This window comes from Mustela nigripes, chromosome 1 (assembly GCF_022355385.1).
Source record: "Mustela nigripes isolate SB6536 chromosome 1, MUSNIG.SB6536, whole genome shotgun sequence".
Taxonomy (NCBI): Eukaryota; Metazoa; Chordata; class Mammalia; order Carnivora; family Mustelidae; genus Mustela; species Mustela nigripes.
This window is the reverse complement of record NC_081557.1, coordinates 203,257,428-203,281,718: the sequence shown is the minus strand read 5'-3', so window position 1 is coordinate 203,281,718 and position 24,291 is coordinate 203,257,428. Positions and strand designations below refer to the sequence as shown.

Genomic DNA, 24,291 nt, shown 5'->3' with positions numbered 1-24,291 from the left:
GGCATGGGGAAACCGCCCCCACTCCGCCGGGAAAGCAGGGCTCATTCTCCCGCACCCCGGGCATCTGCAAAGGGAAGGTCCAAGTCTGGCAGGCTGCCCGTACAGCGACTCCGTCCTCTCCCCGGGCAGCTGCGGGCACCAGCAAACATAGCGGCACCGGGGACCGGAGTCCAGCCAAGCCCCCGCCGCCCAGCGGCCTCTGCGCATCATCCTCACTACCGTACACCGCCCACTCCCTCTGGGCCGCAGAGCCCACTCAGGCCTTTGGGACGGCAGCGAGCACAGGGCACCCCTCACCCGAGGGCATGCGAGCGCCCCGGGCAGCCCCCGGCGGACCGTCCTACGCGTCCTGTGGCCCTTGGAGACCTTCCTTCAGCACGGCCAGCGCGCAGGCTGCTCCTTCAGCAGGGGGGGAGAGGAGGCCTGGGCCGTGCGCCTGGGACCCTGCCTGGGAGCCCGCCTCCGGGCCACATTGGACGCCTGGTCCGCACCGGGACCAGACAGCGCGGGCTACCGGGCGGGCGTCTCGCGGCAAGGGCCAACCCCGCTAGCGCTCTCCGCCTCGAAGCCGCGTCCCCCGACCACGCGCACTTCCGCCACAGGCGCGCGACGCCCCTCTCCTGACGTCATCTCACCCGGCCGCCGAAGAGCAGGCCGCGGGCGCCGCCATGCTGCATTACGGCGACCCGCGAGCCCTCCTCGGCGCCGCCGCGGACCGCCTCGCCGAGGCCCCGCCCCCAGGAGACGTCACCGCGGCCGCCCCGCGGGCGCCGCCATGTTGGGGGTCCTCGCCGCGGCCGCGTAGGTGTCTTCATAAGATGCCGGCTCGGCGGCGCTCGGCTTTCTCCCCCCAAAATGGCGTCCATGCGGGAGAGCGACACGGGCCTGTGGCTGCACAACAAGCTGGGGGCCACGGACGAGCTGTGGGCGCCGCCCAGCATCGCGTCCCTGCTCACCGCCGCGGTCATCGACAACATCCGTCTCTGCTTCCACGGCCTCTCCTCGGCCGTGAAGCTCAAGCTGCTGCTCGGGACGCTGCACCTCCCGCGCCGCACCGTGGACGAGGTGAGGCGAACGGCGGTGGGAACGCGGGGCCGCCCTTTCCAGGGACCCTAGACCCGGGCCCTGCCCCCTTCTCTCCGACTTTCCCTCTTACCCCTTCCAGCCCTCCCCCGGACCTTCACGGTCACCGAGAACCCCGCGACCCTCACGCCCCACTTCCCACGGACCCTCATTCCCGCCCCGAGACCCTCGTCCCCGACCCTCACGTCCTCCCCTACCCTCACGCCCCCCTGCCCACGGACGCTCATTCCCGCCCCGAGACCCTCATGCCCGACTCTCAAACCCCCTGCCCACGGACCTTCACCGCCCCCTGGCCCACGGACCCTCGTTCCCGCCCCGGGACCCTCGTGCCAGACCCTCACGCCCCCCTGGCTCACGGACCCTCGTCCCCGACCCTCACGCCCCCTGCCCACGGACCCTCATTCGGGCCGCGGGACCCTCGTTCCTCGACCCTCACGCCTCCCCCTCTCTCCCGCCCTGGTCAGGCCTGTCTCCCGACCGCCGGCCCCACAGGCCCCGGCCTCCCGGCCCCGGAGGTGCTGGAGGGGAGGAGCTGGAGCCCACCGGCTGGGAGGGGAGGTTGGGAAACCGCCGGAGGACGTGGGGTCCCCCCGCAACCGGGATCCGGGCCGCGGAGGGCGGCGGGCTCCGGGTTCTGTCCCGGGCACCTCACGAACAGACGCTCGTTCAGGGCGCTTGTTCACAAATCTTAGGGTTCTTCCCGCGTACGGGTGCTCCACGTCGCTCAAGGGCGTGGGTGTGAGACTGGTCTTGTTTTTCCGAAACGGCACGCTGTGTCGGTTTTCGCGCGACGTGAACTAGGTTTCAAAACACCGAAGCTGGCGCCGGCTAACGTGGTGCCGCTGCGGTTGTCGGAGGACGCGGCTGCGGTCTGTACCTTCGTGGCTGCGGGTGGAGCCGGCGCACAGGTGCGGGGCTGGCGGGGCTGGCGGGGAGGTGCCTGCTGCGCGCGTGCCCGAGGTGCGCGTTCACGCCGCGGCTTTGGCTCCGGGTGCCGCCTGTCCTGTCCTAGGGACACGGTGGCTTGTGGACTCGCATTAGGGAGTTAGTAAGCACGTACTTGTCTGGGGTTGTGGGATCACGGCACTGTGCCTGGTGTTTTCCAAAGGGGCCCTCCCCCACACTTGCCCGCCTGCTGGGTGCCTGAAGGTGTTTGGTGGGGTTCTCTTGTTCTTTCTCAGAGTAACTGCACCATTTTAAGATTTATTTATTTTTTTAAAAGATTTTAATCTATTTATTTGACAGAGAAAGAGACAGCGAGAGAGGGAACACAAGCAGGGGGAGTGAGAGATGGAAAAGCAGGCCTCCCACCAAGCAGGGAGCCTGATGCAGGGCTCCATCCCTCCTGGGATCATGACCTGAGCCCAAGGCAGACTGTTAACGACTGAGCCACTTTTTAAAAGATTTACTTACTTCTTACGGAGCAAGCACGTGAGGAGGGGAAGGGGTAGAGGAGAAACAGGCTCCCCGCTAAGCAGGAGGCCCCTCTTGGGACTCCACCACAGGACCCTCAGATCAGGATTAGAGCAAAACCAAGAGTTGGTCGCACCTAGGTGCCCCTGCATTTTTTTAAGTTGAGAATTAATGAACATACAATGTTATGTTACCTTCAGGCATGCAACATAACGATAATGGGGCTTGCATGTATTGCCTATGATCAGTGCCTATGAAACTGCTGTCTACCATACATGCAGAAATTTTTTTCCCTTGGCACGAGAACTTTCAAGACTTACTGCCTTTTTTTTTTTCTTTGAGTTTTTGTTTATTTGACAGAGAGAGACACAGCAAGAGAGGGAGCACAAGCAGGGGGAACCTGCACAAGCAGAGCAGGGAACCTGATTCGAGGCTCAATCCCAGGACCCTGGGATCATGACCTGAGCTGAAGGCAGACATTTAACGACTGAGCCACCCAGGTGCCCCAAGACTTACTTTCTTAGCAACTTTCAAATACGCAGTACAGTATTAAGTACTTTATCCACATTGGTTGATTTTGATTTGTATCTGCTTTAATAGTAATATGGCTGAGCACCCTTTCGTGTATTTATTCACTGATCTTCTTTTTCTGTGAGCTACCTCTTCATATGTTTTGTGGGGTTTTTTTCTGACAGTTTTTTTTCTTTTTAAAAACATAAACACATATATCTATATAGATATAAACGTCAGTTGGCAGTCCTTTTTCAGTTATATATTTTATAGCGATTGTTAGTTTTAAGCCTCACGCAGGTTTTTTCACAGAACCTTTGGAGGTGCAGATGCTCTCAGCTGGGACCAGCTGCTGGCAGTCTTGCCTTCTTCTATGACGGGACTGAGCTTGTCTTGTTGAGGCCTAATGGGAGGGCGTTTCTGCTGTCTTGTTGGAGCAGCTCTGTTCACCTTTCACATTCTTCAGGCCGCCTGGCCTTGATAATTGTATGAAGCTGGGAGTCCAGTTTCCTTTTCCACGTGGATGTCCAGTTAGTCCAGCCCCATTTATTGAAACTGCTGTCACTTCTCTGGGTCTGTGCCTGGGCTCTGCTGGGTTCCTTCAGGCTCTCATGTCACTGTGCAGATAACCCACTAAGTCCTGTTGCTGCCACTGTATACTGAAGTCTGGGCAGCTCACAGCAGCCCCTCCCCCACTTCATTCTTCAGGAGTGTCTTTGGCTGTTCTGAGTTGTTTCTTCTGTGTATATATTTAACTTTCACTTCTCAGGTTACACATACATAATGTTGGGATTTTCATTTAGACTGAGTTGAATTTATACTGCATTCTGGGGTGAAATCATCTTAATATTGTATCTGATGATTTATGAATATGGGCATACCTCTCTATTTAGTTTTCCTTTAATATTTGTTATAAAGTTTTATGATTTTCTTGATAAAGGTCTTCCATTTTCTGTTAGATGCATTATTAGATATTTCACATTTTCATGCTGTAAATGGTATCTGTTCAAATTTAATTTTTTAGATGAATCTGTAGAATAGCTTACTAATTGCACTAATTTTTCTGTTGACTATTTTTCTGTGTACTTACTAATATATTTCCCATTATTTTTTTTTCCAAGATTTTATTTATTTATTTGACAGAGAGAGAGAGAGATCACAAGTAGGCAGAGAGGCTGGCAGAGAGAGGTGGGGGAAAGCAGGCTGCCCGCTGAGAAGAGAGCCTGATGCAGGGCTCAATCCCAGGACCCTGAGATCATGACCTGAGAGGAAGGCAGAGACCTAACTTGCTGAGCCACCCAGGCGCCCCCTACTTTTTTTATTTATTATTTCTTAAAATTTTTAAAAGATTTTATTTGTTTGAGAGAGAGACAGTGAGAGACAGCATGAGCCAGGAGAAGATCAGAGGGAGATGCTGATCTCCCCATGGAGCTGGGAGCCTGATGTGGGACTCGATCCCAGGACTCCAGGATCATGACCTGAGCTGAAGGCAGTTGCTTAACCAACTGAGCCATGCAGGTGCCCCTGCCCCCTACTTTTTATTTCTTTTTCTTGCTTTACACTGCACTCACCAGGACCCCTCCAATATGTTGTCTTTTTTCTGATTGCACAATGAGAACTTTGACTATTTTGATGATAAATATTATGTTTACTATTATTTTTGGTAGATAGATTTATCTGGTTAAGGAAATGCTCTTCTGGGCGCCTGGGTGGCTCAGTGGGTTAAGCCGCTGCCTTCGGCTCAGGTCGTGATCTCAGGGTCCTGGGATCGAGTCCCGCATCGGGGTCTCTGCTCAGCAGGGAGCCTGCTTCCTCCTCTCTATCTCTGCCTGCCTCTCTGCCTACTTGTAATCTCTCTCTGTCAAATAAATAAATAAAATCTTTAAAAAAAAAAAAAAGGAAATGCTCTTCTATTTCTAGATTTTTTTATACATTATTTATTTTTTAATCTTTTTCTTTTTTTTTAGATTTTTTTTTTTTTTAATTCATTTGACACTTTGACACAGAGAGCACGAACAGAGGGAGTGGCAGGGTAGAGGGAGAAGCAGACTCCCTGCAGAGAGGGGAGCCAGACTTGGGATTCCATCCTACAACCAGGGAATTGTAACCTGAGCTGAAGGCAGACACTTCACCGACTGAGCCACCCAGGTGCCCGCCTCCTAAATTTTTTTTTAATCATGAATTTTTATAATCATGAATGAGTTTTCTTAAGAGTTCTATTGAGATATAATTTCACTCATTTGAAATGTGTTTTTTAATATGTTCAGAGTTGTGTAACCATCATCTTAGTCAATTTTAGAACATTTTCATCAGCCCCCAAATAAGCTATTAGCAGTCTCCCCCCTCCACCACTATCCCCACCTTCCCCAGCCTGAGGTGACCACTGATCTGCTTTCTGTGTCTGAGGATTTATCTATTTTGGACATTTCGTGTGAATGGAATCATACAATATGTGGTCCTTGTGACTGGCTTCTTTGACTTAGTGTAATACTTTTGGGGTTCACTGATGTAGTCTGTTTCTACTTATTTTTTATAACTGACTTATCCTCCACTGCATTGATAGACCACATTTTATTCCTCAAGCTTCCTCAGGGAAGAACAGCTTGGCTTGTGTTACTACTGTCTTGAGGTCTTGCCACCTGTCTTCCACGGTGGCTTTAGCTTCTTCACAGCTGATACCAGCAGCGATGTTTGAGTTTTCTGGTTTCTCCCATCTTTCCCGTCCTTTGTTATCCTGTCTTTTTGATGTAGCCATCCTAGTAGTATGAACATGAATGGGTTTTGAGTTTTAACCAATGGTTAAAATATCCCTTGATGCGTAATTCCCCATATTTATAGAATAGCATTAATTGTAAACCAACTTTGCATCCTTGAGGTATAAACTTAATTTAGTCATTTTATTTTAATACTTACTTGAGAGAGAGTGTGTGTGAGCACACTTGTGAGAGAGGGTGGGAGGGGCAGAGGGAGAGACAGTTTGAAGCCAACTCTGTGCTGAGTGTGGAGCCCAACGTGGGACTTGATCCCAAGACCCCAAGATCATGACCTGAGCTGAAACTAAGAATCAGAGCCTCAATAAGCTGTGCCACCTAGGTGCCCCCAAGGTAGCCATTTTATTTTGTTGGATTATGTTGTCTTGATAGTTTGTGTAGGAATTTTGTATTTATGTTCATAGGTGAGATTTACCTCTACTTTTACTTTTTTTTTTTTTTTTAAGATTTCTTTGTTTTAGAGAGAGAGAGAGCATGACCGGGAGGGGCAAAGAGGAAGAGAGAATCTCCAGCGGACTCTGTGCTGAGAGCACAGAGCCCATTGTGGGGGTTCATTTTGTGACCGTGAGATCATGATCTGAGCCGAAACCAGGAGTAGGGTGCTTAACTGACTGTGCCACCGAGGTGCCCCTCTGATTTTACTTTTCCATATTGTCTTGTTAGATTTTTGGTATGAAGTTATGCTACCCTTATACAAGGGATTGTAGTGTATCTTCTGTTTTCCTTTTCTTTGGAAAGTTTAATAATCAAATTATTACTTCCTAAATGTTTGGTAGAATTTAGTAATAAAACCATATGGGGAACCTGGATTTTCTCTGTGGAAGGATTTTTGAGTTTTGATTTTTGGTTTTATAGTCTTTTTTTTTTTTTAAGATTTAGTTATTTGACAGAGAGAGACAGCAAGAAAGGGAACACAAGCAGGAGGAGTGGGAGAGGAAGCTCTCCAATTTCCTGGGATCGTGACCTGAACCGAAGGCAGACACTTAACGACTGAGCCACCCGGGTTTTATAGTCTTCTTTATTTATTTATTTTTTAAAAAATATTTATTTATTTATTTATTTGACAGAGAGATCACAAGTAGGCAGAGAGGCAGGCAGAGAGAGAGAGATGGAAGCCAGATCCCTGCCAAGCAGGGAGACTAATGCGGGACTCCATCCTAGGACCCTGAGATCATGACCTGAGCTGAAGGCAGAGTCTTAATCCACTGATCCATGCAGGTGCCCCTATAGTCTTCTTAAGGAAAGGTCAAATGTTACACATTTTTTTAAAGGATCAGCCATTTCTACTAAAACTTCAAATTTATTAGTGTAAAGTGGTTAATATCTCTTTATTTTTTTAATATGAGAAGCATATGCAGTAATCTTCCCTTTTTCATTTTTCCCTCATTTTTCTTTTTCTTGATTCATCTAACCAGATATTTTCAATTTTCTAAGACTTCAAAGTACCAACTTTTGGCTTTATTGATATTCTGTGTCATGTTATGTATTGTTTCCTGTTTCACTACTTTTTCGGACTTTCATTTTTTTCTTCTACTTTCTTTTTTATTTTGTTCTTTTTTAATCTTTTAGGTTGGATGCAGGCCTCATTTTTCAGCTTTTTTTTCCCTAAAATATATGTGTAAAGCCATACATTTTCTTCTAATCCCGACATTAGCTGTATCCCGCAAGTTTTGATAAATAGCATTTTCATTAGTAAGTCACAGTATTTCCTAATTTCTATTATGATATATTCACTGATCCTGCGTGGTTTAGAATTGTTTCTTAGTTTCTGTACATTGGAGAGGGAGAGATTTTAGTTACATTTTTGTGAGTGAATTCTAGCTGTATTGAGTGCTTGTCAGAGAATACAGTCTACATTTCTTTAGTTGTTTGAAATTTAAGATTTGCTTAATGGTGAAATAGTCAGTTTTTATAAACATTGTGATTAAACTTGGGAAGCATGTTTATTCTCTAGTTTTGAGGTCCACTACCCAAAATACGTTTATTAGGTCAGTTTGTTTATTGTATTGTATAGGTCTACTATAGTCTTACTAATTTTTAAAAAATCGTTTTACTGATTAGAGAGGGGGTGTGTTGATTTCTATTATGATACAGGTTTGTTTATTCCTTCTTACAGTTTTATCAACTTTTGCTTTATGTATTTTGAGCCTATGTTATTAGGTACATGCAAATTTAGAATTGGCTTTTATTAAAAGGAATTGGCTCACATGATTATGGAATCAAAGAAGTCCTGGGATCTGCTGCCAGCGTGCTTGAGACCCGGAGAGCTGGTGTACAGTCAGAAAGCCAGCAAGCTGGAGACCCAAGAAGAGCCAGTGTTCCTTCCAAGTCTGAAGACTGGGAAAGACCAGTGTTCCATCTCAGTCAAGCTGGAGTTCTATCTTCAGTGGACTCAATGAGGCCTACCCACATTAGGAAGGGCAGTCGGTTTTACTGAGTCTACCAACTCAAATGTTAGTCTCATCCAGAAACTTCTCATCCAGACATGCTTAGAACTCCAATTTGAGCAGATGTCTGAGCACCCCTGGCCCAGTCAGATTAGCCATCCTGGACAGCAGCTGCTTGTGTTTCTTAATGGAATCCTGAAACCAGTTTACTTGTTTGTGACGTTTCTGTTCCTCTCAAAAGCTAAGTAAACAACAGTTCTTAGCTAATACCTAGGAGGAGGAAGAGAGATTAGAATGGTCCATTGCTTTGGTTTATTTTGTGAGGGGTCCAGAAGTTGGTTAAGGCTCCTGCTCTCTAAGTATTTTTATCCAGTTAGGGGAACAAGAATGATGTCTTGAGGGTGCCTGGGTGGCTCAGTGGGTTAAAGCCTCTGCCTTCAGCTCAGGTCATGACCTCAGGGTCCTGGGATCGAGTCCCGCATCGAGCTCTCTGCTCAGCAGGTAGCCTGCTTCCTTCTCTCTCTCTCTCTCTGCCTGCCTCTCTGCCTACTTGTAAAATAAATAAAATATAAAAAAAAAAAGAAAAAGAATGATGTCTTGAAAATGGAAGCTAATGGTTTCAGGAGACAATGTACACGAGGTATTTTGCTAACTGCAAAGTGTCATAAAATGTAAATAGTGACTTGAGGTTTGGGCTGTTTTTGAAAGGGCATTAGGAAATAAGAAATGCTGGTACTATGGGGCGCCTGGGTGGCTCAGTGGGTTAAAGCCTCTGCCTTCGGCTCAGGTCATGATCCCAGGGTCCTGGGATCGAGTCCCGCATCGGGCTCTCTGCTCAGCAGGGAGCCTGCTTCCTCCTCTCTCTCTGCCTGCCTCTCTGCCTGCTTGTGATCTCTCTCTGTCAAATAAATAAAAAAAATCTTTAAAAAAAAAAAAAAAAGAAAAGAAATGCTGGTACTAGATAAAACCAGCGATCACTTTGGTCTAAGACATTGACATTGGCACCAGTGGAAGTTCCAGGGAGAGCAGAGATGGCTGGGAAGTACTGTTTATTATGCAGAATTAACCAACTCTTGAGAGGACCACGGGCAGTCCTAAGAATGCCAGTGCTCAGGAACTGGGAAGCTATAGACTCCTCCCCAGGATTCTCAGAAAGATAAGGCCAGCTGCAAGGTGGACCAGAGGCGGTTTATCCCAAGGCTGCACTGCCCCTGGGCAGGTCGCCGTAGTATGTCCTTTACTCACTGCATCTGTCTTCATCCCGGAGAAACCACTGTCCAAATATCTGGAGATGTTGGAAATATCTCCATGAGAATGAAATGTTCCACTTCTACTCCGAGGATCTGTCACTTGGACACAGAAACAGCCTCACTTTCCAAGCCGGGGGCAGAGGGTCAGACAGGAGTGTGTGAACATGACATCCACGCCTCTCACATGTGTGGTTTTCAAGGATTAAACTCATGTCCATGTCACAGTTCTGACACAGACTTTGTGACACACAGACTCACCGCTTCGTTGACATTTAACCTAAACTCTGCTGCCATGGTGTGCCCCCCTCCCCCATCCAGCACCTCTCTTGTTTCTTTTCTGCCTGTGGGGTGCAGCTCTGTCCCCACAGCGAGCAGGAGTCCCTTGCAAGGTTGTAGCCTTACCCCTGATGGCCTCAGATTGTCAGCCCAGGACACTGGGTCTCTCTGTAGTCTTGCACTTTCCTATGGCATGTTTTGGTGGGCTTTTTGAAATTACAGGCATCTTCCATCTGTTCTAGAAAATCTCAGTAATTATCCCTTCACATATTGCCTTTACTTCCCTTAGTTTTTTTCCCTTATTCTCTGCTTCTCCAAGGAGGTGCATATGGGACCCCCACCCTGTCTCCTGACCCATATGTCTCCTCTCCATAGCTTCTAGTGGTTTCCTTTCTTTGTTATGGTCTGCATAGTGTCTGACTTAGCATCCCATCCCTTCCTTCATCTGCCATTAAACTGTTTATTGACTCCCTTTTCCTTCCTATAGAGTCTGTCAAATAAAGAAGTAAAATCTTGTGGCACTCTTAACCCACATCCTGCTCCCACGTGTCTGCAGGCACAAACCATTCTATTCTCTTTATTTGTTTTAAAAAGATGTCATTTATTTGAGAGAGAGCGTGCATGTACAGGCAGCGGGTGGCAGAGACAGAGGGAGAAGCAGAGTGAGGAGAGAGGGAATGAACACAAGCAGGGCAAGTGGTAGGCAGAGGGAAAAGTAGACTCCCTGTTGAGCAAGGAGCCCCATATGAAACTCGATCCCAGGACCCTGGGATCATGACAGGACCTAAAGGCAGCAGCTCTTAACTGACTAAGCCACCCAGGTATCCCAGCTCATAACTTTTTTTTTTTTTTTTTTTTTTTTTTACTTCTTTATTTTACAGAGATCACAAGTAGGCAGAGAAGCAGGCAGAGAGAGAGGGAGAAGCAGGCTCCCTGCCAAGCAGAGAGCCTGATGCGGGCTAGATCCCAGGACCATGAGACCACGACCTGAGCCAAAGGCAGAGGCTTAACTCACTGAGCCACCCAGGAGCCCCATAACTTTTTTTTTTCTTAAGTTTATTTAAGTAATCTCTATATCCAGCCTGGGGCTCGAACTCCCGATCCCAAGATCAAGAGCCAAGAGCCACGTGCTCCGACGGAGCCAGCCGGGAGCCCCTGTAGTTCTTTGTTGAGTATGCTGCCTCTGTGTAGACATGCTTTAAAAACAGGTCTCTCCTTGTGTGGACTGTCGTGCCCAGGAAGACATGCAGGAGAGGGTGGCTTGGTGCTAGGTGTAAGTATCACTTCCTTTTTTTTTTTTTTTTTTTTTTTTTTAAGATTTATCTATTTATTTGAAAGAGAGCACATGGAGAGGGAAAGAGAGACTCTCAAGGGGACTCCCCGCTGAGCACAGAACCTGCTACGGGGCTGGATCTCACAACCCTGAGATCATCACCTGAGCTGACACGAATTGGACCGACGGTTAAACGACTGTGCACCTTTCCCGGCACCCCCACCCTCCGCCGTGTGTTTCACTTCTAAAGAAAGCCGCTGGCTGCTCTCCAGGGTGATGGTCCCATGTCACCTTCCCTCCAGCTGCTGTCTTCTACATCTGACAGAGTCTGTCCTCTAAGGCACTCTCCTAGTTTGTGTTTCCATAGTCACTAGTGACACTGAGCTCACTTTTGTCAGTCTCGCATTGCAAATCTTTGGTAAAGTACCTGTTCCCATCTTTCAGAGCATCTTGCTTTTAATTGATAGAAATTATATTGTCTTATGTACTTCAGTCAGAGTTTTTAAACAAAACATTATTTTAAAGATTCATCCATGTTGCTCTTCATCTCCTCCAGGAGTTGGCAAACTGGCCGTGACCTGTTCGTAAGGTGCGTGAGCTAAGAACGCTTGCATGTTAGTAAAAGGGTTGCTCAAAGTTGTGTCATTCTGGTTCTTTGGGGGTTTTGTTTTTGTTTTTGTTTTTTTGACGTGGCCCACAAGCCCTGAAGTGGTCACTGTCAGGTCCTTCACAGAGAGCTGGGCAGACTCAGCCCACTGGGCCCCCATGCTTGGTGTCCCTGTGCATAGCCCCCTCCAGCTCAGGGTGACAGCTGCCTCCAGGCTGGGTATGACTAGCAGTGCCACTCCTTCCCCGTGGGCCACTGCGAGGATTTCTGTGGAATCTGTGCCCAGGGGTGGACATGTTGGGTCATAGGACATATTTGCTTCAGTGGTGAGATTGTCTTGTCCACACCCCCACCTGCAGTGCCTGATGACACTTCCTTCCCCCTCTTTTTTCTCCTTCCCTCCACTTTTCTGTTTTTGTGGATCAGATGTTTGAAAAGTGCTGCCTTGTGTTCATTTGAGGCAGCCGTCCCTGTGTTCACTGCCTTCTCAAATTTATGCCTTGTCCATTGCCTGTTAATAGCAAATGACTTTGGGTCATCTGGGTGGCTCAGTCAGTGAAGCGTCTGCCTTTGGCTCAAGTCATGATCCCAGGGTCCTGGGATTGAGCCTCGCTTTGGGCTCTCTGCTCAGTGGGGAGCCTGTTTCCCCCTCTGCATACTGCGCCCTGGCTTGTGTTCTCTCTCTCTGTCAAATAAATAAACAAAATCTTAAAATAGTATCTGTCTCTGTTTCCATTGGGGTTGCCATCTTGTTGATTTGGAGGGACTCTGTATTTGGGATGGTAAACACTGCTGGTTTTGAACAAACACCACAGATTACATCTGCCATTCTGTTACCTGTCTGTCAATTTTTTCATTTGCCCTTTGCTGAACAGACATCTTTCATTTTAACACACAGTAATAAATTTTTGATTTATGGTTTGTGCTTTTGAAGTTTTAAGAAGTCATTAGATGTGCCTCTTTGATTTCTTTTCACTTTGTAGCCCTCCCAATCACTGATGGGTCCGTCATGCATCAGAAGTGCACCTTCAGACATGCTGTGAGATTGGAAGCCAGTTTTGTTTTCCTCTGAGTCTGGGGTCTGTCCCCAGCCATGCGCTTAAATGCAGGCCAACTCTTTCTCGTAGATTGGGGGAAGGGTGTGTGTGCACACACGCACGTGTGTACAAATGTGCACACGCATGCGTGAGGGCATGCGATGTTCCAGTAGCCCGTGCCAGGTTGCCCTCTTGGCAAGAACTGGAAGCTCCTTACTTCATCAGGCATCTGTTTCCCCGCAGAAGCCCCGTGAAAGCCTACCATTAGAATGTGGCTGAAGGGAGGGTTCTTGTTGAAGATTTTAATCTAAAAGTGTCCTAGACTGCTGTTATAAAATATTGTCAGCTGGATGGTTTAAACAGCAGACATTTATTTTCTTAGAATTCAGATGCCGGGAAGTGCAAAGTTTAGGTGCTGGCTGATTAAGTGTCTCGTGTCTGTGTGCTCACAGGATCCCTCTTCTCCGTGGGCACCACCTCCGCTGTGGATGTCCTGCCCTCAGGACCTTTTCACCTCCCACTCCCACCTCATGGTGGTTAGAGTCTTAGCTTCTAGATTGAGGGGGACACATACTCAGGTTGTAACAGTAGTCTTTCTGGTTTTAACCTTCCTGCCTTTTTTCTTTTTTCTTTCTTTTTTTAAACATTTTTATAAAATCTCATCCATTTGGGGGCACTTGGGTGGTTCAGTGGATTAAAGCCTCTGTCTTCAGCTTGGGTGGAGATCCCAGGATCTTGGGATCGAGCCCTGCATCAGGCTCTCTGCTCAGCAGGTAGCCTGTTTCCCCCTCTCTCTGCCTGCTTCTCTGCCTACTTGTGATCTCTGTCCGTCAAATAAATAAATAAAATAAAAAAAAAAAAATATATTGGGACGCCTGGGTGGCTCAGTAGGTTAAGTGACTGCCTTTGGCTCAGGTCAAGATCCAGGAGTCCCGGGATCGAGTCCCTCATTGGGCTCCCTGCTTAGCAGGAAGTCTGCTTCTCCCTCTGACCCTCCCACTTCTCATGCTCTCTCTCTCTCTCTCAAATAAATAAATAAAATCTTAAAAATAACAACAACAAAAAAATCTTGGGGCACCGGGGTGGCCCAGTGGGTTAAGCCTCTGTTTTCAGCTCAGGTCATGATCTCAGGGTCCTGGGATCAAGCCCCTCATTGGGCTCTCTGCTCAGCAGGGAGCCTGCTTCCCACCCCACCCCCCCGCCTGCCTCTCTGCCTCTCTGCCAAATAAATAAAAATCTTTAAAAAAAAAATTTTTTTTTTTTTAAATCTCATCCATTTGGTCTCCTGGTTGTTGTACTAGTTTGCTGGGGCTGCTGGAACAGAGTATCACAAACTAAGTAGCCTAGGACAACCGAAACACTCTGTCACAAGGCTCTGGGTGGTCTCTTCTAACCTGCTGTGGCTTCCACTGGTGTTTGGCAGCTGGTGGGGGCACTGCTCACCTTGTCTTTCTTCCATGAGTGTCTGGTTCTGTGTCCAGATTTCCCTTCTTGGTAAGGACACTGGTCATGGTGGATAGGACCTATCCCAACAGCTTCATTGTAACTGGACCACCTGGAAAGGCCCTATTTCTGAACACAGTCTTGTTATGAGGTTCTGGCATATCTTTTTGGAGGAGTACAGTTCAGCTGAGAACACTAGGCTTTCATGAACACATAGGCTTTTCATGGGTTCTCTGTTCATCTCGTGCTCACTTGAGAGCATTTTGAGACCAGGTCTTCTTTTGCTTGTGTCTGTCCCTGAAGCCCCACCTCACTTGGCTCTCCGGAGAGACTCGGGGTCTCTAGGAAGGGTAGATTATTAGAGGGGTCAAGTCTGCTGTGCATCTTGTTTTGGGAGGCTTCCATATTGAGAGCGCTGAATCCTAACCACTAAACCACCAGGGAGCATCGAGCCTTCCATATTGAGACGCATGTGGTGGCCTTGTTCTTTCCGCTCCCCCACGCAATCTGCCGTAGCTGGCTGGTCTCCAGGCTCGTCTCCTTGAGGAAGCGCCAGCCTGGCTTCTGGGGCCACAGGCCCAGCTGTGTGTCCAGAGGGCTCCAGTCTCATGGCCTCTGGGCCAGCGTTGACCATCTCCCATGTTTTTGATCCTGGTCTCCCTGGGAGGTGTGGACATCACCTTTGTGGCTTCTCCCCTCCTGGCGTTGTCATCTGCGAGTGTGGGTGCTCAGGACTTTGCTCACACAGTGTGTTTCCTGTTCTCAGTGCTTTGGGGCTGATCACTGATGGGGGAGCCCACCATCTTACTGAGCCATTGCAGACACGTTTAGATAGGAGTGATCGTCTTATATATAACTTCAGTTGCCTGAGATGTTCTTATGCTAAAGAAAAGAGGGAAGGTGGTGGATGGGGCCATTATCTCTAACAAAAAGCCCCCCACCACAAATGTTAAAAAATAAATGTTTACAGTTTTTGCCATGAAAAGAACATATTTCTGCATCTTTCAAGAGATGGTCTTTTAGAACCCCTTTGCTGGTGCCCAGTCCTATGTGTGGTTGACAGGGGGCGCCCAGTGTCAGAATCGAACACGTAGGAGCTTTGACCTGGGTGAGGGTGCCAGGAGGCTTCTGCCCTGGTGGGTGGGACCGAAGGTGTGTTTGGGTTAGGGGACTCCATCAGGCCAGGAGTGTCAAGTCTCAATGAGTCTCACGTCTGAGGGATGGAAAGGAGCTCCATCAGGGCCTCCGCCCTGGCCATTCCAGGGGCCAGCACAAATGCAGGGGTGGGAGCCAGGCAGCAGGAGCCCCATGCCGCCTTCTGCCCCTTCTTGGGCCCTCGGCCTGCTGAGCATAGTGAGGCTGCCTGCGTCCATACTGCTCTATTGGGACTGGGGGCTGGTCTCCCCATCACCATGGTGCCCCACCAGCAGGTCTCCTAAGCAGGGGTGTTGGTGGCCCGGTGGAGGTTCTGGGTAATGTGTGCTCAAGGGAGGCATGTGCTTGTCTTTGGACAGCATTCCATTCTCCTGCTCTGCGGGCAGCTGAGGAGCCTGGATGCCACTGGGAGCCACCTCGGAGGCTGCGGGGAGAGGCAGCCGCCCCAGGGCCCAGTGCACGGGCAGCAGTGTAGGCGGGCATTGTGCCCTGGCAGAGGCAGTGGCCGCCCGGGTCAGGGGGAGGGCCGTGGGGTGGAGGGCACAGAGGAGGGCGAGCCCACAGGCCCCCGCAAGGATGGGACGAGTGTGGAGGCCATTGCTATAGAGCGTGGACACTGTTTTATGCCCACAGAAGCTACAGCAGGGTGCAAGCAAGGCCCCTCTGTTTAAAAACAAAGGTGCATGCACACTGGCTTCTGCCCAGCTCCGTCCTGCAGTCCTGAGCAAGGGCACTGGCACGTGTCAGTTGCGGGGGTGGGGGAGTCCCGGGAGGGGCGGGCAGGGGTGGCATCTCTTGGGGGGCCCCCCTCAGGACTACTGTCTCTCCTTTCTCGGCAGATGAGGGGCGCCCTGGCAGAGATTATCCAGCTGGCTACCCTGGACTCGGACCCCTGGGTTCTCATGGTAGCTGACATCCTGAAGTCCTTTCCCGACACAGGCTCGCTTAACCTTGACCTCGAAGAGCAGAATCCCAACGTTCAAGACATTTTAGGAGAACTTAGAGAAAAGGGTATGTGTGTGTGTGTGTTTTCTGCTGGGAGACAGGGAGACAGGTCTTCCTTTAAACCTCTTTGCTGAAGTGAATTCGGCATCTGGAGTGTTGCATTGTGTGCTTGCCTACCATGTACATGGTCCACCCTAGACGCTGGCCCCCAGCTTCGTACCAGAACAGAGTCTTTGCGAAACAAGCGTGGGGCAGTCTGCAGGCTGCTGCTCACCATGCTTGCCGTATCTGAGATCCGTGACCACTTTCATGGTCACGCGCGCTCTCTTCCTGCTCAGCTCCTTAAGGCCATGGGCTCTGCCCCTTCAGGTCGCAACTCCAGAGCCTAGATCATTCCCTGGCACAGAGTAGATGCTCAGAAACATGTGGTGAAGATATTACCAGTTCACTTGTTCTCAACGGGAGCGGAAACCATTTAGGAAATACTGGCCAACCGTCAGGACTGTAGCGGAAGTGGCAGGCTGGTCCTCCCCTGGTTCCTCTCCTTGAGAGAGCTGGATATGGTGTGCCCTTAGAGATGGGACTCGTGCTACTGCAAGGCCAGTGGCCGGCCCACCCCCTGCAGGTGGGCCCAACACCCCCTCTCCCCTCCAAAGTGACCACTCTGTCAGTTTTGATTTCAATGGCCCACACACCCCATGGATGCTGCAGGAGCACCAGGAAGCCAGCCCCACAGGTCTCTGTCCCAGTGCTTAGCTTGCCCAGGGTGCAGGTGAGGTCCGTGTCTACTTGGTGACTTCTCTGGGTGGGAAGGGCTCCTGTGTCTTCAGCTCCTGGTGGGGGGCGCTCCTTGGCCCCTGGGGGGCCTGGTCCTACAGGGAGTACCATGAGGGGATGGGTGTGCAGGAAGAGTGGGGGCTGGGTTCAGGCTCCTTCCCCCAGGGTTTCTCCTGAGCTCTGACTGCTGGGTGAGCACCCAGAGCCAGTAGCTGCCTGGGTGCTGCTTCTGAGGGCCCAGCTTCAGCAGGGGCGGGGGAGGCTGCTGGCTGGGACCATAGCACACTTTCCCTTCCTACTGCTAGGGGTGTGTCCTGGTACTTCCAGTGCCCTCGAGACGCTCACAGCACCCTCCAGAAATGGTCGTGCTGCTGAGGGGCAGGTAGGGCCAGGCTGGGCCGGGCCAGTTGGGCCATGCATCTGACCCCTACTTGCACTGGTGGCCTTGACTGCTGGGTGACGGGGTGGGGTGGAGCCTCCGGGGAGTCCGCGCCCTTGTTTTCTGTTTTGAAAAGCAAGCGGAAGATCCAGGACCATAAACAGGAGACTGCACGTGGGTTCACATTTTCACGTGAGCCGTGTGCCAGCTGTGGCACGTGGGAGGGGATGCGGCTGCTAATACGTCATGTTGGTTCTGGAACGAGCAGTGAACGAGTGTGAGGCGTCCGCCATGCTGCCCCTGGAGTGCCGGTACCTGAACAAAAGCGCCCTGACCACCCTCGCCGGGCCTCTCACGCCCCCGGTGAAACACTTCCAGTTGAAGAGGAAGCCGAAGAGCGCCACGCTGAGGGCAGAGCTGCTGCAGAAATGTGAGTGCCCCCGCCCTTGGAGGGACCCACTGGCTCGGTTCACACAGTGTCCTCCTCAGGGCTTGCTTGCTGGAGCTCCTCCAGGCCCGATGACGCCCAAACTGTGCAAGACGGCTGCCCACGCAAAGTGCAGCGTTTAGTGTTTTTTTGGGAAATTTATTTATTGCTCTGCTAAACTGTGTTCTAAAGTCTGCTTTAGAAACTTGGGGATTTTTGGGTTAAAGCGTCTGTAGTCTTTGTTACAAAATGAAACCTACAAACCGCGCCACGTGGGCAGCGGGAAAGGTGGCCTCATGAGGGCCTTTGGAAAGGCTGGGCCTCCCTCATTTCTGGAGTTGCAGGTGATGCCCCTTTGGCCTTAGAGATGTTTGGCCATTTTACTTAATGTTTCCTCAACTAGCAGCGTATAAAATGTGTGTTGACGATATTTGCCAGAAAAAAAGGCAAGAAAATGGATTCTTTCAGCCAAATTGCAAAACAGATTTCAGTTCACTTTTCTTCTGAGCAGTCAGGGACTTGGTATTAACCATGTACATAAATGCCCCGACTGCCAAGAACCCGGTGTCCTGGGTCCAGGGCTGCTCTGTGGCCTCACAGAGCCAGCAGGGCGTGGCAAGGGTTCAGGCCCCAGTGCTCCCCCACGACCCACACCCACCACTGGCCCTGGCCTCGCATTTCACCTTCCCCTTCCCCGCCAAGCCATCTCAGGAAAGTCTCGTTTCCTTCCTCGTGTTCACGCATCTGTGAGGAGAAACAGCACGCCTTACCCGGTGACTACCAGTGAGGACGCCCCGCTGTACCCGTAGGGCCTCCTTCTACCTGTTGGGGAGACAGAAGGCCCCTCCCAGGCCCTTGGGAGTGCAAGTCTTTCTGCCCCTGGCTCTACTTCCTTGCAGTAGGGTTTTCTCAGCAGAAAACAGGACATTGGAAGTGGGGTGGGGCTGCTTGGGGAATGCGGGAATGCTTGCTTAGGAAGAGAAAGCCCTATGTTTGTAGGAACTCTTCCAGATCTGACTTCATGGGGAGGTGGAGTTACGGGGGCATCATGCCTCCGCAGTCAAGGGCACGGGCCTGATCTAACGCAACTCTCCTTACAGCCACTGAGACAGCCCAGCAGCTGAAGAGGAGCGCAGGGGTGCCCTTCCATGCCAAAGGCCGGGGCCTGCTCCGGAAGATGGACACCACAAGTAAGGCGGCGCTGCACCCCCGTTGCTTGTCAGAAGGGGCTTGACCTCAGAGACATGCTCTCTTCCTGTCGCAGTGGCACTTAAGTGTCGAGATCTCTGTGGACCCTGAAGGTGCCCTGAGGCATGGTGGTGACAGGACACAGGAGATGAGAGCACTCAGGCTTGAGTTAAGGTTTCCTGTTTGCAGAAGGACCTGGAAGGTTACGTGTGAACGTGCCAAGAGCAGCCAGACTAGAATTTGAGGGAAATGCTGGCTTCTGGCTTGCTCCAGCAATCCCAGCGCTGCTCTGTGCGGGGGCGGGGGGAGGGCCTGCAGGTGGAGAATGAAGTGCCCAGGGTAGCAGGTGTCCCTAAGGCGTGTTTTTGGGCTGCACCTCCCTCCTCTGGGGTAGAAACAGCCCTGCACGCAAGTGGAATAGATGTTGTGAGGAGAAAACCAGTTGCCCAGGGGCTTGGCCCCCAGAAGGCACTGGACAGAAAACCCAAAGGGCAAGAGGGCACAATGGCCATTTTCCCAGCCTAGGACCGACCGGACAGCTGGGAAGCTGGGTCACCTGAGAACAAAATGGCTGTGCATTTTGTGCTCCTGTGCACAAAATGTTGTGCACCTGTTGGAGCCCAAACGGACGCCTCAGGGCTTGGGTCCCCTTCTGTAGGCCCCACTCCAGTGAGGTATCCTGAGGCCAGTGGCATGGTCACTATGCCTGTGACACAACATCCAGTTCAAGGTCGAACATGCTTCTCTGGTCCTGCTCATGGTGCTGGGAGGGGGCCACGTGTCCCCTGGTCCTGCGTCATGGTGTGAGATCTGGGCGTGGGTCTGGAGGCAGGAGTGGGGAGGCGCCAGATGCCCAGGGACGGGGACAGGCCCTGTTCCGGAGGCACCATCACTGTGTGTCAGGCGACTTTGTTGTGATAGACTGGGGACCAGACCCAGGGGGAGGGTGGGGCACTGGGGGTCTAGCCGAGAACAGGTCTGATCGCCGAGAGGTGCAGGAAGGAAGCTAGGCTGAAAGTCCGATCTGTCTGGGCTGTTGAAAGGCTCGGCGTGTTCGGGCGGATGGCTGGAGGGGTGACAGCTTTGTTTCTGTTGGTGGTTTTGGCAGAAATGCCTAGATATCATCACTTCCTGTGGCCTGGCTCTTTGACTCAACACCTGAGTGCTTGAGTACCTGGAGGGGAAGCCTTCACTCCCTAAGGCCCGGGGTCGCGAGTGCCCTGTGGGGTCACCTCCACCCACCCTCAGAGACATAGCCAGTCCGTGGGAATTGGGGTCACACCTGCTGAGCATCTGACAGGCTCGCGGGGAGTGAGGAATGCACCAGGCCGTTGAAGTAGGCAGCCAAGCACCTCCCTCCTATACAGTGTGCAGGTTTTTGTAGAAAAGGGTGGAGATGACAGGAGATAAGCCAGCTCCCAGAGTCCAGCCTGCAGGGCAGCCCCAGCCCAGGCAGCCACTGACTGGTGTTGTCCTCTCCACAGCCCCACTCAAAGGCATCCCGAAGCAGGCACCCTTCCGAAGCCCCACCACCCCCAGTGTCTTCAGCCCTGCCGGGAACCGGACCCCCATCCCGCCTTCGAGGACTCCTCTGCGGAAGGAGAGGGGCGTGAAGGTGGGCACTTCCCCACGGGCCTCCATGGCCTCACCAGAGTGGCCCAGCATCCCTCCAGTGGCCGTTAAGGGCGGGCTTCTGTCTGTCTTGGCAGCTGCTCGACATCTCTGAGCTAGATATGGTGGGTGCCGGCCGGGAGGCGAAGAGGAGGAGGAAGACGCTGGGTATGGACACGGGGCTCCCTGCGGGGTCTGGGCGGATTGGGGCCATGCCTCCCAACTGGTCCCACTTTGGTTTCTCCCGGAGGCCAGAGTTCCTCGTATCCCTGGCGGCTTGTACAGCTCACCAAGGTTGACCGTAACCAGGGTGCCATGACCACACCTGGTACCCGTGTTGCAAATGGGCTTCCTGCGTTCTTTTCCCAGAGCCTGGGTGTGAAATGCATGCTAGGCCTGCACCCCAAGGGCCTGTTAGGCTGGCTCGCAGGGTGCTGTGCCGGTGGTGACACTGGCAAGGACTCTGCTTTGTTGACAGATGCGGAGGTGGTGGAAAAGCCAGCCAAGGAGGAGACCATCGTGGAGAACGCCACCCCAGATTATGCAGCTGGCCTGGTGTCCACACAGGTGGGGCTGCAGCACCCTCCCCAGCTGCCCACCTGTCTCCTGGCTCCTCCCACGGCCACCATGTGTGCTCCCTTTTGTTCCAGTGGTTCCCCATACCACCTGCCTCATGTGGAATGTATGTGTGTGCGGGTGAGGGTGCAGGAGGGCGCGCTGGCCAGAGGCCCTGACGTGAGCATCACAGGAAGGCTGAGTGCATGCACACTGCGTGTGCTCTCTGGGGGGCTCCTTGGCGAGTCTCCTCACTGCTGTGCCTTGGTTTCCCCTCTGCCTGCTGGGGAGGGCAGTGCTGGCCTTGCAGGTGTGAGGGCGGGCGGGCGCTGGCCGTTAAGCCTGTGTGGGGCATGAGGCCTGCCTGCCATGGTGGAGATCAGTGGCCAAACACAGCCTGCCGCCTGGAGTCTCGTCCACACAGACTGTACGCGCGCAGCTCGTGGGTTCAGGGCCACAGGCAGGGGCTGGAGAAAGGCCCCGAGGCCAGGGTGGCTTCTGGGTAATGGCTTAGTTTCTTCCTGTTGCGAGGCTGTTTTCTCATTTCGTACAACAAGGGAGTCTTCCCTCTATCATTTGCTTTTCTGGTAAGAAGAGACCTCGAACAACCTCTCCTCAGAGGCAGCTGGTTTGGGAAGCTCCCTAAGCCGCAGGGGGGCAGCCCAGGCTTGAGGAGAGTGGAATCCGTGGTCCTGCCGCAGGGTTGGGAGTGGAGGTTCACGGTGGAGCCAGTCCAGGAACGACTGTAGACTCTGTGTTCCAGAAACTTGGGTCTTTGAACAGCGAGCCTGCGCTGCCCTCCACAAGCTACCTGCCTGCCACACCCAGCGCAGTCCCGGCCTCGTCCTACGTCCCCAGCTCTGAGACCCCGGCAGGTGAGCTCCCCACTGGGGTGTCCCCCCATGACTCGGATGGGACACAGCAGCTGGCATGGGGCTTCCAGAACATCCATGCTGTGTCCTCCTCGAGCTGTTGCTGGTGCTGACCTGCCAGCATGAGTTTCCGGGAATGAACTCAAAGTTCCCACCTGCTCTACCCTTGCTGGGGGCACACAGGTGGTGGCCTCTGTGCACACAGCACAGCAGGAGCTTTCTGCTGGGGGTGGGGTCAGGGAGGCCTGGCTGACTGCCTCAGGGCCCAGGGGTCCTCTCCTGGTCCCAGGATTTCAGAAGTAAAGGTGGACCCAGGGTAATGGCCTCAACTCTGGAGCTCCTGCTCTGCTGGGCTTGGCTTGGCCTGCCAGGAGTGTGTACTGGGAGCACAAGTAGCCAGAGAGGGCCACGGGGTCCAGCAGGCTCTTGGGACCCGAGGCATCGGCCTGCCTATCTTCCCAGGACCTGTACATCTCCCCGTGCCGGTCTGGAAAGCCAGAGACCTTTGGCTCCAAGGTGGGGGTCTCTGGCTTCCACTGTGGGGACCCGGCGCCGAGGTCTCAGGGTGAGCAGGGTCAAGCAGTTGGGGCCGGGGAGGTGGAAAAGAATCTGACCCCCTTCCCGAGGTGAGGGGGGACCCTGGCTCTGTCTGCCGGCTCTCCAGCATACCTCACTCTACTCGCAGCACCGTCCTCTCGGGAAGCAGGTCTGCAGGCCAGCCGGCCGCCTGAGGAGCCCAGCACTCCCAGCCCCGCGCTGCCAGCACAGTTCAAGCAGAGGGCCCCCATGTACAACAGCGGCCCGAGCCCTGCTGCCTCTGCGCCTTCAACGCCCACCTCCCCCCTGACGCCCACCACACCCCCAGCTGTCACCCCGGCCGCCCAGACACCTCCAGTGGCCATGGTGGCCCCACAGACCCAGCCCCCTGCCCAGCAGCAGCCCAAAAAGAACCTGTCCCTCACGGTACGTGTGCTCTAGGTGCTGGGCAAGAGTCACTGGGAAGGTGGTGTGGGTGCGGGTGAGGGTGCCGGGAGTGCCCACGGACCCACAGCCCTCTCTCCCTGCTCGCAGAGGGAGCAGATGTTCGCCGCACAGGAGATGTTCAAAACAGCCAACAAAGTCACGCGGCCTGAGAAGGCCCTCATCCTGGGCTTCATGGCTGGCTCCCGAGGTGGGTGGGCGCGGCTGGCCCCATGGGGTGGGGGAGGAGGGACGAGGGCACTGTGGTGGGAGGGTGGACTCCCTCTCCCCCCACCCCGTGCCCCCCCACCCTGCCCAGCAGCCCCTGCCCTCCACAGAGAACCCATGCCAGGAGCAGGGCGACGTGATCCAGATCAAGCTGAGCGAGCACACGGAGGACCTGCCCAAGTCAGACGGCCAGGGGAGCACCACAATGCTGGTGGACACCGTGTTCGAGATGAACTACGCCACGGGCCAGTGGACACGCTTCAAGAAGTACAAGCCCATGGCCAACGTGTCGTAGAGGCCCCCCGCACACCCACCTGCATCGTGGGGCTCTGAGGGACGGCCGGCAACTACTGCCAAGCCCCAGCCCATGGAAGCTTTTAGGTTCATTTCTTGGGGGTGTTGTGGACTTATTTTTTAAATTTTAATATGGGTTACCTTTTGTGTGATTTCAGATACTTTTTTGGATTCAATATTACATTTTTGAATGTTAAAGTTAACCAAAAAAGTTATAACTTCCTAATTTTAGCAACAGCTCTGCCTGTTAGACTTTTATCTTTTTTTTTTTTTTTTCTTAAATTCCATGGACCATGAGGGAGGGCTCTTCCTTGCTAGCGTGATGCTCTCTCTGCCCCGCAAGGTTGAGGTGACCAAAGTGAGGCCCATTGTAGTTGAGAATGGGGTGGGGACGGCCTGCCACGTACCCAGAGCAGGGGATGCCGGGCCACACGCGCTACGTGCAGGTTTTGTATTTGTCTTTTGTACGGTTGTGAGCATTGAGACCAGTCTTCTGGTTCCTGTTTTCATTGTACAATCTGAGTAATTAAAGTATAGCTTTTCTAAAGAAAGCCCCGCGCCATGTTTCAGGCCAGCTTGTTCTCTCTGCTCCAGGGCTGCAGCCTGCTCAGGGTGGAGGTTGGCAGGGGGTAGGGGGCAGCAGGATGGTCAACCCCCACCACCCGCCAACACAGCCACAGCCAGAGGCTCTCTGTCGGATAAGACAGAGGGCCAGGAGCTGAGAAGAGTCAGCAGCTCCTCTCCTGACCGTGTCACCTTTGATGGGGATTTGTGGTAATTTATTTACCCCAAAAAAGGAGGGGGGCACTTTTCGAAAAGGAGAGCTCCGCTTATTGTGTCTGGTATTGGC

General features: G+C 52.4%; 1 protein-coding gene across 1 annotated transcript; it reads left to right on the top strand.

Annotated features, from left to right (window-relative positions):
• Positions 1 to 764: 764 nt before the first annotated feature.
• On the top strand, positions 765 to 23,992 carry NELFA (negative elongation factor complex member A). Its single transcript, XM_059379486.1, has 11 exons — positions 765 to 1,065; positions 16,045 to 16,216; positions 17,575 to 17,736; positions 18,834 to 18,923; positions 20,406 to 20,536; positions 20,631 to 20,700; positions 21,011 to 21,099; positions 21,851 to 21,962; positions 22,645 to 22,922; positions 23,031 to 23,130; positions 23,258 to 23,992. The coding sequence occupies exons 1-11, from the start codon at positions 856 to 858 to the stop codon at positions 23,440 to 23,442; spliced, it is 1,599 nt and encodes a 532-aa protein (XP_059235469.1). The 5' UTR covers positions 765 to 855; the 3' UTR covers positions 23,443 to 23,992.
• The last annotated feature ends 299 nt before the right edge of the window (positions 23,993 to 24,291 follow it).

Coding starts and splice junctions, on each gene's coding strand:
- NELFA (XM_059379486.1), top strand. CDS start 856: ATGGCGTCCATGCGGGAGAGCGACACGGGCCTGTGGCTGCACAACAAG. Junction 17,737..18,833: donor GGCAGAGCTGCTGCAGAAAT/GTGAGTGCCCCC, acceptor CTCTCCTTACAG/CCACTGAGACAGCCCAGCAG. Junction 18,924..20,405: donor CCGGAAGATGGACACCACAA/GTAAGGCGGCGC, acceptor TCCTCTCCACAG/CCCCACTCAAAGGCATCCCG.